Below are 22,839 nucleotides of genomic sequence, written 5' to 3'. Positions count from 1 at the left end.
CGCATTTCGTAACAAAGAATTTGTAAATATTCCATTACCGTACCTCGAAGCATGTCAACCTCTGTTTAAAATCCATTTTTATGCCATTTTTCTCGTAAAAAAGCGATAATATTTTGACCGGGAGTGGTGGTTTTGGTTCAAAGAGAGAGAAAGTAAACATTGAGTCGACTCGGGCGCGCACGCCCCGTCCCATTGTCCTCAGATCGGCCACTTACAAAATGCGCTAATGTTTTTCAGCCATGGGCTGCAAAGCCACGATTCAGCTTTCTGGCGCCTTCTGAGAGCCTATGGGAGCGTTAGAAAACTTCACGTCATGCCAGAGATCCCCTGTTTTTGTTAGAGATGATCAATAAGGCCATGAAATGGTCAGAGAGAGCGCTTCCTGTTTGGAATCTTCTCAGGTTTTGGCCTGCCAAATTAGTTCTGTTATACTCACAGACACCATTCAAACAGTTTGAGAAACTTTAGGGTGTTTTCTAACCAAATCAAACAATTATATGCATATTCTAGTTACTGGGCAGGAGTAGTAACCAGATTAAATCGGGTACATTTTCTATCCGGCCGTGCAAATACTGCCCCCTATCCCAACAGGTTAAAAAGCAGTATCAGTCAAATGACAGACGGTGAGGTATCAGATTAGATTGTATTGAGTATACAGTCCACACCATACCTATTTTGACAGTGAAGCTAACATTTTAAATGTGGCTCTATACTCCAACTGTCACGTCCTGGCCAGTATAAGGGTTAATTGGTATTGTAGTTTGGTCAGGACGTGGCAGAGGGTATTTGTTTTATGTGGTTCAGGGTGGTGTTTTTGTTGTAAGGGCATTTGATGTAGTATTCCGGGGTTTTTGGGCACTGTTTGAGTTTCACGTATTTCTATGTTGATCTAATTAGTTGTATGTCTATGTTTGGTTAATTGGGGTGGACTTCCAATTGAAGGCAGCTGTGTGGTGTTGCCTTTGATTGGAAGTCCTATATTAGTTGGGTGTGTTTGTCTGTTTAATTGTGGGAGATTGTTCTGTGTTTAGCATTGCGCCTTACCAGACTGTTTGTTGATCGTTCGTTCTCTTGTTTGTTATTTTTGTATGTTCGTTTTTTGAGTTTATTAAAGGTTCAAAAATGAACTATCACAACCCTGCTGCATTTTGGTCCTCCTTCACCGACGACAACCATGACACCAACATTTTAGAATTGAGATAAAATTATTTATATCTGACAGTATATAATGTCACCTTTTATTTGAGGATATTTCCCCATTTAGAGAAATAAAAGCACTTTATGTTGTTAAGTTGTAAATAATACGAGTAATAAACTCAGGGAGGATTATTAGCTCAAACCAAGTTTATTCACCCACTGTGCCATACAGCTGCATAAGACAAAGTTATTCACACGAGCACCAGTATTTAACCCTTTCTCCTACGCTGAGTCTCCTCCTACACACCTGAACAGCCAATACACCTCTGTTGCTAGACAGAAGATTAGTGATATATGTTCTTCCTCACTTAATCTAACCTGACCTCTGCCCACATTCCTCACATCACGGCTGTCATGGTGACTTGTACCAGACTGTGTCTCTTCTCCTCCCAGAGGATCCCTGATGGCTAACAATAACATATCCCGACATAATGAAAACATTATACATTACCCTCTCTCCCTCAGTGACATATCCTGACAGAATGAAAACATTATATATTACCCTCTCTCCCTCAGTGACATGAATAAGTATACTTCATGATTTCAAAAGTTAAGGAATCAGAACCCATCAATGTATCGAGTCCCCCTATTTGAAGAAGTCATAAGTATTCTGACGAATTCATTTATTGTGTATTGAAGTAGTCAAAAGTTTAGTATTTGGTCCCATATTCTTTGAACGCAATGACTACACCAAGCCGGTGACTGCCATGATTGAGAAAGATCATGAATGAATCATGAATAATAATGAGTGAGAAAGTTTACAGAGGCCACAACAAAACATGCTAACCGCTCACCATTACGAATAACAGAGGATACAAAAAAACATGCTAACCTCTCACCATTACCAATAACAGAGGCTACAAGAAAACATGCTAACCTCTCACCATTACCAATAACAGAGGATACAACAAAACATGCTAACCTCTCACCATTACCAATAACAGAGGATACAACAAAACATGCTAACCTCTCACCATTACCAATAACAGAGGCTACAACAAAACATGCTAACCTCTCGCCATTACCAATAACAGAGGATACAACAAAACATGCTAACCTCTCACCATTAATCTCAAATAAAAATGTGATAATCTGTACTGTCACCTAATATGAAACATTATATCTCAAATCCAAAATGCTGGAGCATAGCACCAAATTGAAAACTGTAAGCTTCACTGTCCAAAGACATATGGTGTGGACTATGTGTGCCTGGTAAACACATGTGGATCTGGTGAACAGTTATCACTTGTTGACCAACTACAGGAATACTGACCTCAGAGTCTCCAGTTTACAGTGGGGATTCCCCAGTCCAGCAGAGAGCAGCTTCACTCCTGAATCCTTCAGGTCATTGTTACTCAGATCCAGCTCTCTCAGGTGTGAGGGGTTTGACCTCAGAGTTGAGTCCAGAGAAGCACAGCCTTCCTCTGTGACTAGACAGCCTGACAGCCTGCAAAGAGTCAAATCATTTTAAAACCACACTGCTATTCTTTGGTGGTGAAAATAGTGGCAGTATATTTCTTCAACATATTCAGATAAAGCAGTGTCCTGAAACCTGCCATATCTATTCATAAATTAATGTATCATCATTATGATAAACGATCACAATATTACTTGTAGAAAGAAAAATGTATAGTACAAATATTTGAGTAGACTGACCACACCAGTTTAAAAGCAGTATCAGTCAAAAGACAGGCAGTGAGGTATCAGATTTAGATTGTATTGAGTCCAATACACGGCTGTTCATGTTCACAGTATAGGCATTTCCATGAGTGTAGTGTATTCAACTGGATGTACTTGAATCCACTCTGAGTTTCCCGCTCTTGAGCGGTCTCCACCTCCTTTCCTTTGTCTACCAAGCAGTCACATCGGTTTCGTCCGCTAGGGACTTTTCCGTTGTGTCATGGAGTAACCAATATATGATGTATTGTGTGTGTGTAATTATGTAATTCTGTGATTCATTAAGTTAGATATTAAATAAATAATTAAGCCAATTTGTATATTGCTGATTCATGATCTATGTTAGGTTTTGTGCAGATATCCAAGGGTTTGCTACATTCAGTAATGCAACTGATGAGGTAATACAATTCATTAATAAGTGACTATAATCGATAAGATATGTGAAAATATCTGAAGAATTATATTCTGGAAATTGACACTCTATAAACATCATGTTCCCGTGGTGCCCCAACTTCCTAGTTAATTAAAGTTACAAGATTAGTTTAATCACGTAATTCAACTACAGATAGAGAATTTATTTGATAATATACAGTCTACACATTTAATGATAGTCAACGCTACGACAGCACCATTTGGCATGTCACCACTTTCAGATACAACATGTGGAACTCTCACAGTGACCAAAGAGGAGATGGTAACAACGTACTTCCATGTAATGATAACATTTTCCTCACATCAATTTAGTTGACCAAGAACCTTTCCAATGTTTGATGACAACACCCGGGAGCCATTCTCACCCAGGTGAATTCCATCTTCCACAAAGTAGTTAGGCCTATTCCAGAAGGAGTCAAAATAGTCGACGAAGGACATACCCGAGTCCTTGGTCAGATGCATTAATCACTGGTGAAGAGACCAAAGACGGCTAAAACACTCAGTCCCACAACGGAGATGGAATTGGGCCCGAGACAATTATATGTTCTGCTAATTTCTGAGCATTCTCCAAGAGTTGTAAGAAATGTTCTCTTAGCTTTACTGATTGCACATGATGTCATTAGACCCAAAATGCAACACAACTATTTTCAGAGCAGGAATCTGTTTCTTGATGGTGGGCATGACTTCTGAAAACTCCAAAATCCTAGCTCCGGGAAAACAAGTGCACGGGTATTTCGACCTCCACTGATCTATGATGAAAAATGCTGGAGCATAGCATCACATTTAACACTGTAAGCTTCACTGTCCAAACACATATGGTGTGGACTATGTGTGCCTGGTAAACACATGTGGATCTGGTGAACAGTTATCACTTGTTGACCAACTACAGGAATACTGACCTCAGAGTCTCCAGTTTACAGTGGGGATTCCCCAGTCCAGCAGAGAGCAGCTTCACTCCTGAATCCTTCAGGTCATTATTACTCAGATCCAGCTCTCTCAGGTGTGAGGAGTTTGACTTCAGAGCTGAGACCAGAGAAGCACAGCCTTCCTCTGTGACTAGACAGCCTGACAGCCTGCAAAGAGTCAAACCATAGTAAAACCACACTGCTATTCTTTGGTGGTGAAAATAGTGGCCGTGTATTTTTCAACATATTCAGATATATCAGTGTCCTGAAACCTGCCATAGCTATTCATACATAAATGAATCTATCATTTTTATAATGATCATAATTTTACTTGTAGTGAGACAAATGTATAGTACAAATATTTGAGTAGACTGACCAGACCAGTGAAAAAAGCAGTTTCAGTCAAAAGACAGGCAGTGAGATATCAGATTTAGATTGTATTGAGTCCAATACACGGCTGTTCATGGTCACAGTGTAGGCATTTCCATAAGTGTAGTGTATTCAACTGGATGTACTTGAATCCACTCTGAGTTTCCCCGCTCTTGAGTGGTCTCCACCCCCTTTCCTTTGTCTACCAAGCAGTCATATCGGTTTCGTCCGCTAGGGAATTTTCCGTTGTGTCATGTAGTAACCAATGTATGACCAATTGTGTGTATGTGTTTATGTAATTCTGTGATTGATCAAGTTAGTTAGTAAATAAAAAAATGTGCCAATTTGTATATTGCTGATTCATGATCTATGTTAGGGTTTGTGCAGATAGCCAAGGGTTTGCTACGTTCAGTAATGCAACTGACGATGTTATACAATTCATTAATAAGTGACTGTAATCGATAAGATATGAAAATATCTGAAGAGTTATATTCTGGAAATTGACACTCTATAAACATCATGTTCCCGTGGTGCCCCGACTTCCTAGTTAATTAACCTGTTTGGGATAGGGGTCAGTATTTTCACGGCTGGATGAAAAAAACGTACGCGGTTTAAACTGGTTACTACTCTTGCCCAGAAATGAGAATATGCATATTATTAGTAGATTTGGATAGAAAACACTCTAAAGTTTCTAAAACTGTTTGAATGGTGTCTGTGAGTATAACAGAACTCATATTGCAGGCAAAAACCTGAGAAGATTCCAAGCAGGAAGTGGCCTGTCTGCGAATTTGTAGTCCTTCTTTTGCTTCTCTATCAAAACTACAGTATCTGTGCTGTTACGTAGCACTTTCTAAGGCTTCCATTGGCTCTCTAAAGCCTCCAGAAAGCGGATTGAGGCGTCTCCTGTCTCTGGGCATTGTATGGTAGCTCAGTTTGTTAGTGGTCTGCCTGGTGACTAAGAGATTGGAGATACGCTTTCACGAGACCACGCTCTTTTTTTTTTCCTCTTTGAATCAATACACTATTGTCCGTTTGGAATATTATCGCTATTTTACGAGAGAAATACCATACAAATTTATTTTAAACAGCATTTGACATGCTTCTAAGTACGGTAAAGGAACATTTTGAATTTCTTGGTCTTGATATGCGCTCGCGTGTTACCCTTTGGATAGTGACCTGAACGCACGAACAAAATGGAGGAATTTGGACATAACTATGGATTATTTGGAATAAAAACAAAATTTCTTGTGGAAGTAGCAGTCCTGGGAGTGCATTCTGATGAAGATCAGCAAAGGTAATACCATTTTTCTAATAGTAATTCTGAATGTAGTGTGCGCCGAAGTTGGCCAGTGTCAAAATAGCTAGCCGTGATGGCTAAGCTATGTACTCAGAATATTGCAAAATGTGCTTTCGCCGAAAAGCTATTTTAAAATCTGACATAGCGATTGCATAAAGGAGTTCTGTATCTATAATTCTTAACCTTTTATGGCTAGGTGGCAGTATTTTCACGGCCGGATAAAAAACGTACCCGATTTAATCTGGTTATTACTCCTGCCCAGAAACTAGAATGTGCATATAATTATTAGCTTTGGATAGAAAACACTCCAAAGTTTCTAAAACTGTTTGAATGGTGTCTGTGAGTATAACAGAACTCAAATGGCAGGCCAAAACCTGAGAAGATTCTGTACAGGAAGTACCCTGTCTGACCATTTCTTGGCCTTCTTTGCCATCTCTATACAAAACAAATGATCTCTGCGGTAACGTGACACTTTCTGATGCTCCCATAGGCTCTCAGAAGGCGGCAGAACTTTGAATTATGACTCTGCTCTCTCTGGCTGAAAAACAGTAGCGCATTTTGTAAGTGGCCATCTGAAAACGATGAGACTGGCGCGAGCGTGCCCGTGAAGAGTCCATTTTACTTCTTTCAGTCTTTGAACGAAAACAACGACTCCCGGTCGGAATATTATCGCTTTTTTATGAGAAAAATAGCATAAAAATTGATTTTAAACAGCGGTTGACATGCTTCAAAGTACGGTAATGGAATATTTAGAAATGTTTTGTCACGAAACGTGTCGGGCGCGTCACCCTTCGTCACCCTTGGATAGTGTCTTGAACGCACGAACAAAACGCCGCTATTTGGATATAACTATGGATTATTTTGAACCAAACCAACATTTGTTATTGAAGTAGAAGTCCTGGGAGTGCATTCTGACGAAGAACAGCAAAGGTAATACAATTTTTCTTATAGTAAATCTGACTTTGGTGAGGGCTAAACTTGGTGGGTGTCTAAATAGCTAGCCCGTGATGGCTGGGCTATGTACTCAGAATATTGCAAAATGTGCTTTCACCGAAAAGCTATTTTAAAATCGGACACCTGGATTGCATAAATGAGTTCTGTATCTATAATTCTTAAAATAATTGTTATGTTTTTTGTGAACGTTTATCGTGAGTAATTTAGTAAATTCACCGGAAGTGTTCGGTGGGAATGCTAGTTCTGAACGTCACATGCTAATGTAAAAAGCTGTTTTTTGATATAAATATGAACTTGATTGAACAAAACATGCATGTATTGTATAACATAATGTCCTAGGTGTGTCATCTGATGAAGATCATCAAAGGTTAGTGCTGCATTTAGCTGTGGTTTGGGTTTATGTGACATTATATGCTAGCTTGAAAAATGGGTGTCTGATTATTTCTGGCTGGGTACTCTGCTGACATAATCTAATGTTTTGTTTTCGTTGTAAAGCCTTTTTGAAATCGGACAGTGTGGTTAGATTAACGAGAGTCTTGTCTTTAAAATGGTGTAAAATAGTCATATGTTTGAGAAATTGAAGTAATAGCATTTCTAAGGTATTTCAATATCGCGCCACAGGATTACACTGGCTGTTGAGTAGGTGGGATGCAAGCGTCCCACCTAGCCCATAGAGGTTAAAGTTACATGATTAGTTTAAATCGGGATATTCAATTACAGATAGAGAATGTATTTAATAATATACAGTCTTCACATTTAATGATAGCCAACACTACAACAGGACCATTTAATGATAGACAACGCTACGACAGCACCATTTAACTTCTCAGGGCTAAGTGGGATGCTACCGTCCCACCCACGGTTCACACTATTCAACAGCCAGTGAAAAGTCAGAGCGCCAAATTCAAAACAACAAAATGTCATAATTCAAAGTTCTCAAACATACAACTCTTTTACACCATTTTAAAGATAAACCTTTCCTTAATCCAACCACATTGTCCGAGAGGGGTCACAAAAAACAGAAATTCAGCTAAAATTAAGCACTAACCTTTGACGATCTTCATCAGATGACACTCCTAGAACTCAATGTTACACAATACATGTATGTTTTGTTCGATAAAGTTCATATTTATATCCAAAAACAGCATTTTACATTGGCGCGTGATGTTCAGAAAATATTTTTCCTCCAAAATTGCCGGTGAATCAGCACAACAATTTACAAAAATACTCATAATAAACGTTGATAAAATATTAAACTGTTATTCAAAGAATTATAGATAAACATCTCCTGAATGCAACCGCTGTGACAGATTTCAAAAAAGCTTCACGGGGAAAGCACACTTTGCAATAATCTGAGTACGGCGCTCAGAAAAATACATCAGGCAATACAGATACCCGCCATTTTGAAGTTATCTAAAATCATAAATAGCATTATAAATATTAACTTACCTTTGATGATCTTCATCAGAAGGCACTTCCAGGAATCCCAGGTCCACAATAAATGTTGTTTTGTTCGATAAAGTCCATAATTTATGTCCAAATACCTCCTTGTTGTTTGCGCATTCCAGGAAGCTACTCCAAATGTAGGAAGCGCACCGAAAATATCACGACGAAAAGTCAAAAAAAGTTATATTTACGTTCGTTGAAACATGTCAAACGTTGTAAAGCATCAATCCTTTGGGCCTTTTTAACATAATACTTCAATAATATTCCAACTGGACGATTCCAATGTCTTGAAAAACGTTATGGAACACAGCTACCACATCACGTGAATGCGCGCCACTAAACTCATGTCATTTTCTGGGTCACCAACTTCCCGGCCTTCTTGTTCGCTCTCTGTTCACTGCAAAAGGCTGAACGAAGGTTCTAAAGACTGTTGACATCTAGTGGGAGCCTTAGGAAGTGCAAAATGAACCCTAAGTCACTGTGTGTTAGATAGGCAATGACTTGAAAAGACTACAAGCATCAGATCTCCCACTTCCTGGTTGGATTTTTCTCAGGTTTTTGCCTGCCATATGAGTACTGTTAAACTCACAGACATCATTCAAACAGTTTTAGAAACTTCAGAGCGTTTTCTGTCCAAATCTACTAATAATATGCAAATATTTGACTCTGGGCCCGAGTATTAGGCAGTTTACTCTGGGCACGCTTTTCATCCGAAATCGAAAATACTGCCCCCTAAACCTTAAAAAGTTAATGATAGTCAACACTACAACAGCACCATTTAATGATAGACAATGCTACGACAGCACCATTTAATGATAGTCAACGCTACGACAGCACCAATTAATGATAGTCAACGCTACGACAGCACCAATTAATGATAGTCAACGCTACGACAGCACCATTTAATGATAGTCAATGCTACGACAGCACCATTTAATGATAGTCAATGCTACAACAGCACCATTTAATGATAGTCAACACTACAACAGCACCAATTAATGATAGACAACGCTACGACAGCACCATTTAATGATAGTCAATGCTACGACAGCACCATTTAATGATAGTCAACACTACAACAGCACCAATTAATGATAGACAACGCTACGACAGCACCATTTAATGATAGACAACACTACAACAGCACATTTTAGTCATTTAGCAGACACTCTTATCCAGAGCAACTTACAGTAGTGAATGCATACATTTCATTTCATTAATTTCATACATTTCTTTTCTGGCCCCCCATGGGAATCGAACCCACAACCCTGGCGTTGCAAACACCAGGCGTTGAAAACACCATGCTCTACCAACTGAGCTACAGGGAAGGCTATTTCCCATAGGGATGGCTGAACAAACCAGAGGTAACTAATTTCCGGGTTTCACGACTATCTGATGAGCTCTATTATAAACAGATCACATTGTGATGTCATGATGTGGGCCAAAAGTTCCATACCACCTGAACAGCCTTAAATTCCAGGTATTTTTTTTTATATATATTTTTTTTTACACAGAAAGGGCATTATCATTATTCAATCATTTTCACAATGTCAGGGTGTTATTTCGACCTCGTAGTATGTAAATATCATTTAAAAAACAGGAAACTCACATTTAAACTGCCCCTTTAAAGAGAAAATATTGTATAGGAGGTGCAGGTTCGGTGAGCATCGGCCCAATGATAGTCAACGCTACGACAGCACCATTTAATGATAGTCAACACTACGACAGCACCATTTAATGATAGTCAACACTACGACAGCACCATTTAATGATAGTCAACACTACGACAGCACCATTTAATGATAGTCAACACTACGACAGCACCATTTAATGATAGTCAACACTACGACAGCACCAATTAATGATAGTCAACACTACGACAGCACCATTTAATGATAGTCAACGCTACGACAGCACCATTTGGCATGTCACCACTTTCAGGTACAACATGTGGAACTCTCACAGTGACCAAAGAGGAGATTGTAAAAACGTACTTCCATGTAATGCTAATATTTTCCTCACATCAATTTAGTTGACCAAGAACCTTTCCAATGTTTGATGACAACACCCGGGAGCCATTCTCACCCAGGTGAATTCCATCTTCCACAAAGTAGTTAGGCCTATTCCAGAAGGAGTCAAAATAGTCGACGAAGGACATACCCGAGTCCTCGGTCAGATGCATTAATCACTGGTGAAGAGACCAAAGACGGCTAAAACACTCAGTCCCACAACGGAGATGGAATTGGGCCCGAGACAATTATATGTTCTGCTAATTTCTGAGCATTCTCCAAGAGTTGTAAGAAATGGTCTCTTAGCTTTACTGATTGCACATGATGTCATTAGACCCAATATGCAACACCACTGTTTTCAGAGCAGGAATCTGTTTCTTGATGGTGGGCATGACTTCTGAAAACTCCAAAATCCTAGCTCCGGGAAAACAAAGTGCACGGGTATTTCGACATCCACCGATTTTTGAAACGTTCTATCTAAAATGCAAAATGCTGGAGCATAGCACCACATGTAAAACTGTAGGCTTCACTGTCCAAACACATATGGTGTGGACTATGTGTGACTGGTAAACACATGTGGATCTGGTGAACAGTTATCACTTGTTGACCAACTACAGGAATACTGACCTCAGAGTCTCCAGTTTACAGTGGGGATTCCCCAGTCCAGCAGAGAGCCGCTTCACTCCTGAATCCTTCAGGTCATTGTTACTCAGGTCCAGCTCTCTCAGGTGTGAGGGGTTTGACTCCAGAGCTGAGACCAGAGAAGCACAGCCTTCCTCTGTGACTCCACAGCCTGACAGCCTGCAAAGAGTCAAATCATATTAAAATCACACTGCTATTCTTTGGTGGTGAAAATAGTGGCAGTAAATGTTTTTCAACATTTTCAGATACATCAGTGTCCTGAAACCTGCGGTATCTATTCATTAATGAATGTATCATATTATAAATTACAAATTATCAAAGTTTTGCCTGCAGATAGAAACATGTATAGTACAAATATTTGAGTAGACTGACCAGACCAGTTTAAAAAGCAGTATCAGTCAAAAGACAGACAGTGAGGTATCAGATTTAGATTGTATTGAGTATACAGTCCACACCATATCTATTTTGACAGTGAGGATAACATTTTAAATGTGGCTCTATACTTCAACATTTTGGAATTGAGATAAAATGTTTTATATGTGACAGTATATAATGTCACCTTTTATTTGAGGACATTTCCCCATTTAGAGAAATAAAAGCACTTTATGTTGTTAAGTTGTAAATAATACGAGTAATAAACTCAGGGAGGATTATTAGCTCAAACCAAGTTTATTCACCCACTGTGCCATACAGCTGCATAAGACAAAGTTATTCACACGAGCACCAGTATTTAACCCTTTCTCCTACGCTGAGTCTCCTCCTACACACCTGAACAGCCAATACACCTCTGTTGCTAGACAGAAGATTAGTGATATATGTTCTTCCTCACTTAATCTAACCTGACCTCTGCCCACATTCCTCACATCACGGCTGTCATGGTGACTTGTACCAGACTGTGTCTCTTCTCCTCCCAGAGGATCCCTGATGGCTAACAATAACATATCCCGACATAATGAAAACATTATACATTACCTTCTCTCCCTCAGTGACATATCCTGACAGAATGAAAACATTATACATTACCCTCTCTCCCTCAGTGACATGAATAAGTATACTTCATGATTTCAAAAGTTAAGAAATCAGAACCCATCAATGTATCTAGTCCCCCTATTTGAAGAAGTCATAAGTATTCTGAACAATTCACTTATAGTCTATTGAAGTAGTCAAAAGTTTAGTATTTGGTCCCATATTCTTTGAACGCAATGACTACACCAAGCCATGATTGAGAAAGATCATGAATAATAATGAGTGAGAAATGTTACAGAGGCTACAACAGCACATGCTAACCTCTCACCATTACCAATAACAGAGGATACAACAAAACATGCTAACCCCTCACCATTACCAATAACAGAGGTTACAACAAAACATGCTAACCTCTCACCATTACCAATAACAGAGACCACAATAAAACATGCTAACCTCTCACCATTACCAATAACAGAGGCTACAACAAAACATGCTAACCTCTCACCATTACCAATAACAGAGGCTACAACAAAACATGCTAACCTCTCACCATTACCAATAACAGAGGCTACAACAAAACATGCTACCCTCTCACCATTACCAATAACAGAGGATACAACAAAACATGCTAACCTCTCACCATTACCAATAACAGAGGCTACAACAAAACATACTAACCTCTCACCATTACCAATAACAGAGGCTACAACAAAACATACTAAACTCTCACCATTACCAATAACAGAGGCTACAACAAAACATACTAAACTCTCACCATTACCAATAACAGAGGCTACAACAAAACATGCTAACCTCTCACCATTACCAATAACAGAGGATACAACAAAACATGCTAACCCCTCACCATTACCAATAACAGAGGTTACAACAAAACATGCTAACCTCTCACCATTACCAATAACAGAGCCCACAATAAAACATGCTAACCTCTCACCATTACCAATAACAGAGGCTACAACAAAACATGCTAACCTCTCACCATTACCAATAACAGAGGCTACAACAAAACATGCTAACCTCTCACCATTACCAATAACAGAGGCTACAACAAAACAGCTAACCTCTCACCATTAATCTCAAATAAAAATGTGATAATCTGTACTGTCACCTAATATGAAACATTCTCTCTCAAATCCAAAATGCTAGAGCATAGCAACAAATGTAAAACTGTAAGCTTCACTGTCCAAACACATATGGTGTGGAGTATGCGTGTCTGGTAAACACATGTGGATCTGGTGAACAGTTATCACTTGTTGACCAACTACAGGAATACTGACCTCAGAGTCTCCAGTTTACAGTGGGGATTCCCCAGTCCAGCAGAGAGCAGCTTCACTCCTGAATCCTTCAGGTGATTGTAGCTCAGGTCCAGCTCTCTCAGGTGTGAGGGGTTTGACCTCAGAGCTGAGACCAGAGAAGCACAGCCTTCCTCTGTGACTAGACAGCCTGACAGCCTGCAAAGAGTCAAATCATATTAAAATCACACTGCTATTCTTTGGTGGTGAAAATAGTGGCAGTATATTTTTCAACATATTCAGATACATCAGTGTCCTGAAACCTGCCATATCTATTCATAAAAAAATGAAGGTATCATTATTATAAACGATCATAATATTACTTGTGGAAAGAAAAATGTATAGTACAAATATTTGAGTAGACTGACTAGACCAGTTTAAAAGCAGTATCAGTCAAAAGACAGACAGTGAGGTATCAGATTTAGATTGTATTGAGTATACAGTCCACACCATATCTATTTTGACAGTGAAGATAACATTTTAAATGTGGCTCTAAACTCCAACATTTTGGATTTCAGATCAAATGTTTCATATGAGGTGACAGTATATAATGTCACCTTTTATTTGAGGATATTTTAATACATATTTGTTTCACCACTTAGAAAAATAAAAGCACTTTATGTATGTAGTCGCCCTATTTGAAGAAGTCATAAGTATTCTGACAAAGTCACTTAAAGTGTATTAAATTAGTCAAAAGTTTAGTATTTGGTCACATATTCTTTGACTGCAAAGATTGAGAAAGATCATGAATAATAATGAGTGAGAAAGTTACAGAGGCTACAAGAAAACATGCTAACCTCTCACCATTACCAATAACAGAGGCTACAACAAAACATGCTAACCTCTCACCATTACCAATAATGAGGCTACAACAAAACATGCTAACCTCTCACCATTACCAATAACAGAGGCTACAACAAAACATGCTAACCTCTCACCATTACCAATAACAGAGGATACAACAAAACATGCTAACCTCTCACCATTACCAATAACAGAGGCTACAACAAAACATGCTAACCTCTCACCATTACCAATAACAGAGACTACAACAAAACATGCTAACCTCTCACCATTACCAATAACAGAGGCTACAACAAAACATGCTAACCTCTCACCATTACCAATAACAGAGGATACAACAAAACATGGTAACCTCTCACCATTACCAATAACAGAGGCTACAACAAAACATGCTAACCTCTCACAATTACCAATAACAGAGGCTACAACAAAACATGCTAACCTCTCACCATTACCAATAACAGAGGATACAACAAAACAAGCTAACCTCTCACCATTAACAATAACAGAGGCTACAACAAAACATGCTAACCTCTCACCATTACCAATAACAGAGGCTACAAAAAACATGCTAACCTCTCACCATTACCAATAACAGAGGCTACAACAAAACATGCTAACCTCTCACCATTACCAATAACAGAGGCTACAACAAAATATACTAACCTCTCACCATTACCAATAACAGAGGCTACAACAAAACACGCTAACCTCTCACCATTACCAATAACAGAGGCTACAAACAAAACAAGCTAACCTCTCACCATTACCAATAACAGAGGCTACAACAAAACATACTAACTTCTCACCATTACCAATAACAGATGCTACAACAAAACATGCTAACCTCTCACCATTAACCTCAAATAAAGGAGACATTCTGTACTGTCACCTAATATGAAACATTCTATCTCAAATCCAAAATGCTGGAGCAAAAACTGTAAACTTCACTGTCCAAACACATATGGTGTGGACTATGTGTGCCTGGTAAACACATGTGGATCTGGTGAACAGTTATCACTTGTTGACCAACTACTGGAATACTGACCTCAGAGTCTCCAGTTTACAGTGGGGATTCCCCAGTCCAGCAGAGAGCAGCTTCACTCCTGAATCCTTCAGGTCATTGTTACTCAGATCCAGCTCTCTCAGGTGTGAGGGGTTTGACCTCAGAGCTGAGACCAGAGAAGCACAGCCTTCCTCTGTGACTCCACAGCCTGACAAGCTGACAAAGAGATGACAAACTTCACAAACACACTGTTGATTTAACGAGTAGTGTAGAAGGACAATGGCAGATGCATTTGGTTTATTCTCTCAAACAACATTTAGATTCATCTTCCGTCTCCTAGAATTGTATGTTCATAATGTTATACTAGTGTGAAAATCAATGCATTTCTTCAATATGTTTATCAATATAATATTATATACATATTATAATAAATATTTAATACTAATAATAATACATATTTTTCTATAAACTTAATATTTCTTCCTGATGATTAGTTCTTATATGTCATTTTATTTACTCACAGAGCAGCTCTGGAGGCTTTGAACACTGGCAGCAGCCTCAGAAGACCTTCCTCTGATCTGGAGTATTTCTTCAGGTCAAACACATCCAGCTCCTTTTCTGAAGTCAGCAACACAAAGACCAGAGCTGACCACTGTGCAGGTGACAGGTTGGGTTCTGAGAGACTTCCTGAGCTCAGGAAGCTTTGGATCTCCTGCACTAGAGAATGGTCATTCAGTTCATTCAGACAGTGGAACAGATTGATGCTCCTCTCTGGAGAGGGATTCTCCCTGATCTTCTCCTTGATGTACTTGACTGTCTCTTCATGGCTCTGTGAGCTGCTTCTTGTCTTTGTCAGTAGACCTCGTAAGTGCTTCTGATTGGACTCCAGTGAGAGGCCCAGAAGGAAGCGGAGGAAAAGGTCCAGGTTTCCTGTCTCACTTTGTAAGGCTAAATCCACAGCACTCTTGTAGAGAGTAAGTTCAGTAACTTGCGGTTCGGACATTAGATTCTCATTGTTGTTGATGAATGAGAGGAACACATACACAGCAGCCAGAAACTCTTGAATGCTCAGATGTACAAAGCAGAACACCTTGTCCTGGTACAGCACACATTCCTCTTTAAAGAGCTGTGTGCACAATCCTGAGTACACTGAGGCTTCATTGACATCAATGCCAGCCTCTTTCAGGTCTTCTTCATAGAAAATCAGATTGCCATTCAGAAGCTGCTGAAAAGACAGTTTTCCCAGTGACAGAATGCTCTCTTTATTCCAGTGTGGACCTGTCTCTTCTTTCCCAAGATACTTTTCATTCTTCTGTTTGGTATGAAACACCACAAGGTGTGTGTACATCTCAGTCAGAGTCTTGGGCATCTCTTCTCTCTTATGTTTCAGCATGTGTTCGAGGACTGTTGCAGAAATCCAACAGAAGACTGGAATGTGGCACATGATGTGGAGGCTCCTTGAAGTCTTTATGTGTGAGATGATTCTGCTGGCCAGGTCCTCATCACTGAATCTCTTTCTGAAGTACTCCTCCTTCTGTGGGTCATTGAACCCTCGTACCTCTGTCACCTGGTCAACACACTCTGAAGGGATCCTATTGGCTGCTGCAGGTCGGGTAGTTATCCAGAGGAGAGCAGAGGGAAGCAGATTTCCCTTGATGAGATTTGTCAGCAGAACATCCACTGAGGTTGACTCTGTGACGTCCCAACAGATCTTGTTCTTCTGGAAGTCCAGGGGCAGTCGACACTCATCCAGACCATCAAAGATGAACAGAACTTTGTACTTGTCGAAGTTTGAGATTCTTGATTGTTTGGTTTCCATTGAGAAGTGATAGAGAAGTTCAATCAAAGTGTGTTTTTCCCCTTTCATCAAATTCAGCTCCCGAAAAGGGAATGAAAACACAAATTGAACATCCTGATTGGCTTTTCCTTCAGCCCAGTCCAGAATGAACTTCTGCACAGAGACTGTTTTTCCAATGCCAGCGACTCCCTTTGTCAGCACAGTTCTGATAAGTTTGTCTTGTCCAGTTAAGGGTTTGAAGATGTCGTTACATTTGACTGCAGTCTCTGGTCTTGCTTGTTTCCTGGTTGTTGTCTCAATCTGTCTCAGCTCATGTTCATTATTGACCTGTCCTGTTCCACCCTCTGTGATGTAGACCTCTGTGTAGATCTTATTGAGAAGTGTTGGGTTTCCTTGTTTAGCGATCCCCTCAAATACACATTGAAACTTCTTCTTTAGATTAGATTTGAGTTCACGTTGGCAAATCACAGCAAGCTCATCTGAATGAAGAAATAACACAGAGGATATTAATATTACGTCTGTTTTAATGTCTACAGTATTGAAGGACTGTTAAAGTTTTAAAATAATAATTTATTCTCTTAAGTGACTGTATAAATGTATCAATGTTTTCTTAATGCATTACAGACTGGTGTGACTGATTATATTATTATTGGTATTATTGATGGTATTATTAATGTTGTCTCTCTCTGTCTCTCTCTCTAAATTAATCACCACATCACATCCCTTCTGCTACTTGATGAGGTCACAAGGTGTTGTGTTAAGGTTGCTACAATATCATTGAGTTACACAGCTACTTTAGCTGTACTTTAGCTACAGCTTTTAAATGTTATAAAACAGCATTCAACATGTGGCAGACAGATCTTACATTTCTCCAGTGTCTCAGCAAGCTCCTTCTGGTTCATTTTCCTCAGGACGTGCAGTGTGATCTTCAGAGCCCCCTCTCTGGCACTGCTCTCCTGCTTCTCATCTTCAGCATCCACCACTTCCTCATCCTGCTTCTGACTCTCAAAGCCTTCTGGGAGTTCTGGACTAAGAATCCTCTTGAACATCTTCAGCTCGTTCTTCACAAATGTCATAATTTTCTCTTCAAGCATCTGAAATAAATCATGTAAATAAGTTAAGCAAGAGAAGACATGCTTTCTCATTAACACATTAATGAATGATTGACAGATCAACTTTACTTGAGGTAAACAAAAACAAATGTACATAACAGGACCACATACACTGAATATGGAGTCCATGTCTGTTTGATGACTCTGGGAAGACTGACCACTGAGAATCTCTGACTCTGATCTCTCCTGTTGGTTTCTGTGGACGAAACATGAGATTACAGTACACACACACACACACACACACACACACACACACACACACACACACACACACACACACACACACACACACACTGTTTTAGGACTATGAAAATGGACTAAAGGATTAGCCTATGGATTATGAAAACAACAAAAAGAAATGTGAAAATGGGAGAGGAGAAATGACTAGAGACAGTGTTGTTTAACTCACTGACCATGACCCATGAGTTCTTCTTACCTTTGTTCAGTAGACAAGTCTCCCTCTCTAAACTTTATAGGACGATCCATAGACTGGTCACTCTTCATGGACACACAGCTGGGTACAGGGGAGGCTGGTCTCTCCTGCTTGATTGGTCTTCAACACAACAGAGACAAACATTACATCTCTCATCTACTCTGATCTCAGATGGGAAACATAAGAAGAGTTCCAAAACGCAACATATCACTTTACAGAAATGAGCTTTTATTGTTTAAAGAAATTATGTATTAATTATTACATCTCTCACAGACAAGGATTTGTTTCAAATCTATCACTTGATGGTTTCATTTCAGAGAGACAAAAATCATGTTTTTTTATGCAAAATGCTATATATCTCCCTCACTCTCAAATGTGACCGACCGGCTCAATTTGGTAATTAACTAAATAACTACATATATAGTGATTTTGGTTTATGTCAGTTTAATTGTTTGTTATGGTATAAGTTGTTATTTTATGATTGTAAGTGATAAAATTAACTAGTAATTCTCAGTAATTACTACTTTAGTAAGGAATAACACATTTTTTCAGCACTACTGCAGTTGCTAAATAATTCCAATAGATGGGAACATAAGACCACAATGACATTTCAGAATATTAGATTAGTTTTCTCCCTGGATACACCACCACTCCCCACGCTTCCTGCAGAACCCCTGCAGTACCTCCGCAGACCCCGGATTGAGAACCCCTGATTTAGCAGATGCTCTTATCCAGAGAGATTTACAGTAAGTGCATTCACCTTAAGATAGCTATTTATTTAGGAAATAAACTTAGTTAATTATTCATAAAATTGTCATCTTACCTCTTAGCTTTGGTGTTATGTCCGCCAGAGAGATGCATTTTGGAGGCAGGGCCCCCCTTCTCTCTCTCGCCAGAGAGACTCATTTTAGAGGCAGGGCCCCCCTCCTCTCTCTCCCCAGAGAGACTCATTTTAGAGGCAGGGCCCCCCTCCTTCCTCTCGCCAGAGAGACTCATTTTAGAGGCAGGGCCCCCCTCCTCTCTCTCCCCAGAGAGACTCATTTTAGAGAACTGACCCCTAAACAGAGATCCAACATGTTGATTGTGGTTAACACAGTGACAGCTAAACAGAGATCCAGCATGTTGGTTGTGGTTAACACAGTGACAACTAAACAGAGATCCAACATGTTGGTTGTGGTCAACACAGTGACAACTAAACAGAGATCCAGCATGTTGGTTGTGGTTAACACAGTGACAACTAAACAGAGATCCAGCATGTTGGTTAACACAGTGACAACTAAACAGAGATCCAACATGTTGGTTGTGGTTAACACAGTAACAACTAAACAGAGATCCAGCATGTTGATTGTGGTTAACACAGTGACAACTAAACAGAGATCCAGCATGTTGGTTGTGGTTAACACAGTGACAACTAAACAGAGATCCAGCATGTTGGTTGTGGTTAACACAGTGACAACTAAACAGAGATCCAGCATGTTGGTTGTGGTTAACACAGTGACAACTAAACAGAGATCCAGCATGTTGGTTGTGGTTAACACAGTGACAACTAAACAGAGATCCAGCATGTTGGTTGTGGTTAACACAGTGACAACTAAACAGAGATCCAGCATGTTGGTTGTGGTTAACACAGTGACAACTAAACAGAGATCCAGCATGTTGATTGTGGTTAACACAGTGACAACTAAACAGAGATCCAACATGTTGGTTGTGGTTAACACAGTAACAACTAAACAGAGATCCAGCATGTTGATTGTGGTTAACACAGTGACAACTAAACAGAGATCCAACATGTTGGTTGTGGTTAACACAGTAACAACTAAACAGAGATCCAGCATGTTGGTTGTGGTTAACACAGTGACAACTAAACAGAGATCCAGCATGTTGGTTGTGGTTAACACAGTAACAACTAAACAGAGATCCAGCATGTTGGTTGTGGTTAACACAGTGACAACTAAACTGAGATCCAGCATGTTGGTTGTGATTAACACAGTGACAACTAAACAGAGATCCAACATGTTGGTTGTGGTTAACACAGTAACAACTAAACAGAGATCCAGCATGTTGGTTGTGGTTAACACAGTGACAACTAAACAGAGATCCAACATGTTGGTTGTGGTCAACACAGTGACAACTAAACAGAGATCCAGCATGTTGGTTGTGGTTAACACAGTGACAACTAAACAGAGATCCAGCATGTTGGTTGTGGTTAACACAGTGACCCCTAAACAGAGATCCAGCATGTTGGTTGTGGTTAACACAGTGACAACTAAACAGAGATCCAACATGTTGGTTAACACAGTGACAACTAAACAGAGATCCAGCATGTTGGTTGTGGTTAACACAGTAACAACTAAACAGAGATCCAGCATGTTGGTTGTGGTTAACACAGTGACAACTAAACAGAGATCCAGCATGTTGGTTGTGGTTAACACAGTGACAACTAAACAGAGATCCAGCATGTTGGTTGTGGTTAACACAGTAACAACTAAACAGAGATCCAGCATGTTGGTTGTGGTTAACACAGTGACAACTAAACAGAGATCCAACATGTTGGTTGTGGTTAACACAGTGACAACTAATTATTTAATGTAAATTGTTCTCATTTATTCATTATCTCTTAGAAATAAAACATTTCCTAACAGACATATCCAAACAGTCAGGTGATTTAATGCATCACATGAACATGTAATCATGACTGATATTTGCCACCTCATCTCCATGTTTAGTGTCAATAATAATAATAATAATAATAATAATAATAATAATAATAATAATAATAACAATAATAATAATAACAATAATAATAATAATAATAATAACAATAATAATAATAACAATAATAATAATAATAATAATAATAACAATAATAATAACAATAATAATAATAATAATAACAATAATAACAATAATAATAACAATAATAATAATAATAATAACAATAATAATAATAACAATAATAATAATAATAATAATAATAATAATAATAATAACAATAATAATAATAATAATAACAATAATAATAATAATAATAACAATAATAATAATAATAACAATAATAATAATAATAATAACAATAATAATAATAATACTAACAATAATAATAATAATAATAATAATAATAACAATAATAATAATAATAATAACAATAATAATAATAATAATAATAATAATAATAATAATAATAATAACAATAATAATAATAATAATAATAATAATAATAATAATAATAATAACAATAATAATAATAATAATAATAATAATAATAATAATAACAATAATAATAATAATAATAATAATAATAATAATAATAACAATAATATAATGTGTCACTCTTCGTTAAGGCAGGGGTTCCCAGATGTGCTTGGTGACCCACCAACGGAGGTGTTTTTGAGTTGGGTTGAACGGTGAAAACCAAACCATCTGACATGGATAATCCTGTGTTCTGATGCTCTAACATGATAACAACATCAGTGGGGGCCTAATTGTCTAGCTTTTATTCAGCTGATTGAAAATTATCAAAGATTATATGCTATAATTGAAAAAGTCCATTATCTTTTCTACATACTTTCTATTTGGTTTTAGTCGTTTAATAAGTTAATACTGAAAATATTTGTTTTTGGCAATGTCATCCCTCGACCCACCTGTACCCCTGCCGTGATCCACAAGTGGTCCTGACAGAGTTCACATAGGCTACCAGTAGCAGGACTCATCACCTTCAAGTCAGTTTCATTCTAAATAACTGAGCATGTAGCAATATTATCTAAACATTTCCTACAGAGACCATCAGGTCATCATCAATATAAAGGATATTTAAAAACATTTCCTACAGAGACCATCAGGTCATCATCAATATAAAGGATATTATCTAAACATTACCTACAGAGACCATCAGGTCATCATCAATATAAAGGATATTATCTAAACATTTCCTACAGAGACCATCAGGTCATCATCAATATAAAGGATATTATCTAAACATTTCCTACAGAGACCATCAGGTCATCATCAATATAAAGGATATTATCTAAACATTTCCTACAGAGACCATCAGGTCATCATCAATATAAAGGATATTATCTAAACATTTCCTACAGAGACCATCAGGTCATCATCAATATAAAGGATATTATCTAAACATTTCCTACAGAGACCATCAGGTCATCATCAATATAAAGGATATTATCTAAACATTTCCTACAGAGACCATCAGGTCATCATCAATATAAAGGATATTATCTAAACATTTCCTACAGAGACCATCAGGTCATCATCAATATAAAGGATATTATCTAAACATTTCCTACAGAGACCATCAGGTCATCATCAATATAAAGGATATTATCTAAACATTTCCTACAGAGACCATCAGGTCATCATCAATATAAAGGATATTATCTAAACATTTCCTACAGAGACCATCAGGTCATCATCAATATAAAGGATATTATCTAAACATTTCCTACAGAGACCATCAGG

At 38.4% G+C, this 22,839-nt stretch overlaps 1 protein-coding gene, 1 long non-coding RNA gene and 1 other non-coding gene across 3 annotated transcripts in view; 1 reads left to right on the top strand and 2 right to left on the bottom strand.

The window, feature by feature from the left end:
• LOC145877155 (uncharacterized) overlaps window positions 1-17,830 on the top strand; it is a 36,377-nt gene extending 18,547 nt beyond the window's left edge. Inside the window, exon 3 of the long non-coding RNA XR_014391586.1 lies at window positions 17,730-17,830. This is a non-coding gene — a long non-coding RNA (uncharacterized LOC145877155). The remainder of the gene's footprint in view (window positions 1-17,729) is intronic.
• trnae-uuc (transfer RNA glutamic acid (anticodon UUC)) lies at window positions 9,517-9,608 on the bottom strand. Its single transcript is given in 2 exon segments — window positions 9,517-9,552; window positions 9,569-9,608. It is a non-coding gene; the product is annotated as a tRNA-Glu (tRNA).
• On the bottom strand, window positions 14,706-19,441 carry LOC145877154 (NLR family CARD domain-containing protein 3-like). The gene is made up of 6 exons (XM_082972441.1): window positions 19,187-19,441; window positions 18,367-18,483; window positions 18,042-18,126; window positions 17,684-17,912; window positions 15,542-17,297; window positions 14,706-15,236 (listed from the first exon to the last, which is right to left on the bottom strand). The coding sequence occupies exons 1-6, from the start codon at window positions 19,402-19,404 to the stop codon at window positions 15,047-15,049; spliced, it is 2,595 nt and encodes an 864-aa protein (XP_082828567.1). The 5' UTR covers window positions 19,405-19,441; the 3' UTR covers window positions 14,706-15,046.
• Window positions 19,442-22,839: the final 3,398 nt, after the last annotated feature.

The sequence above is a fragment of the Salmo salar genome, unplaced genomic scaffold (genome assembly GCF_965601325.2).
Source record: "Salmo salar unplaced genomic scaffold, fSalSal1 ptg000691l, whole genome shotgun sequence".
In the NCBI taxonomy this organism is placed as follows: Eukaryota; Metazoa; Chordata; class Actinopteri; order Salmoniformes; family Salmonidae; genus Salmo; species Salmo salar.
The sequence above is the reverse complement of the archived record's forward strand: the minus strand, read 5'-3'. Positions and strand labels throughout refer to the sequence as shown.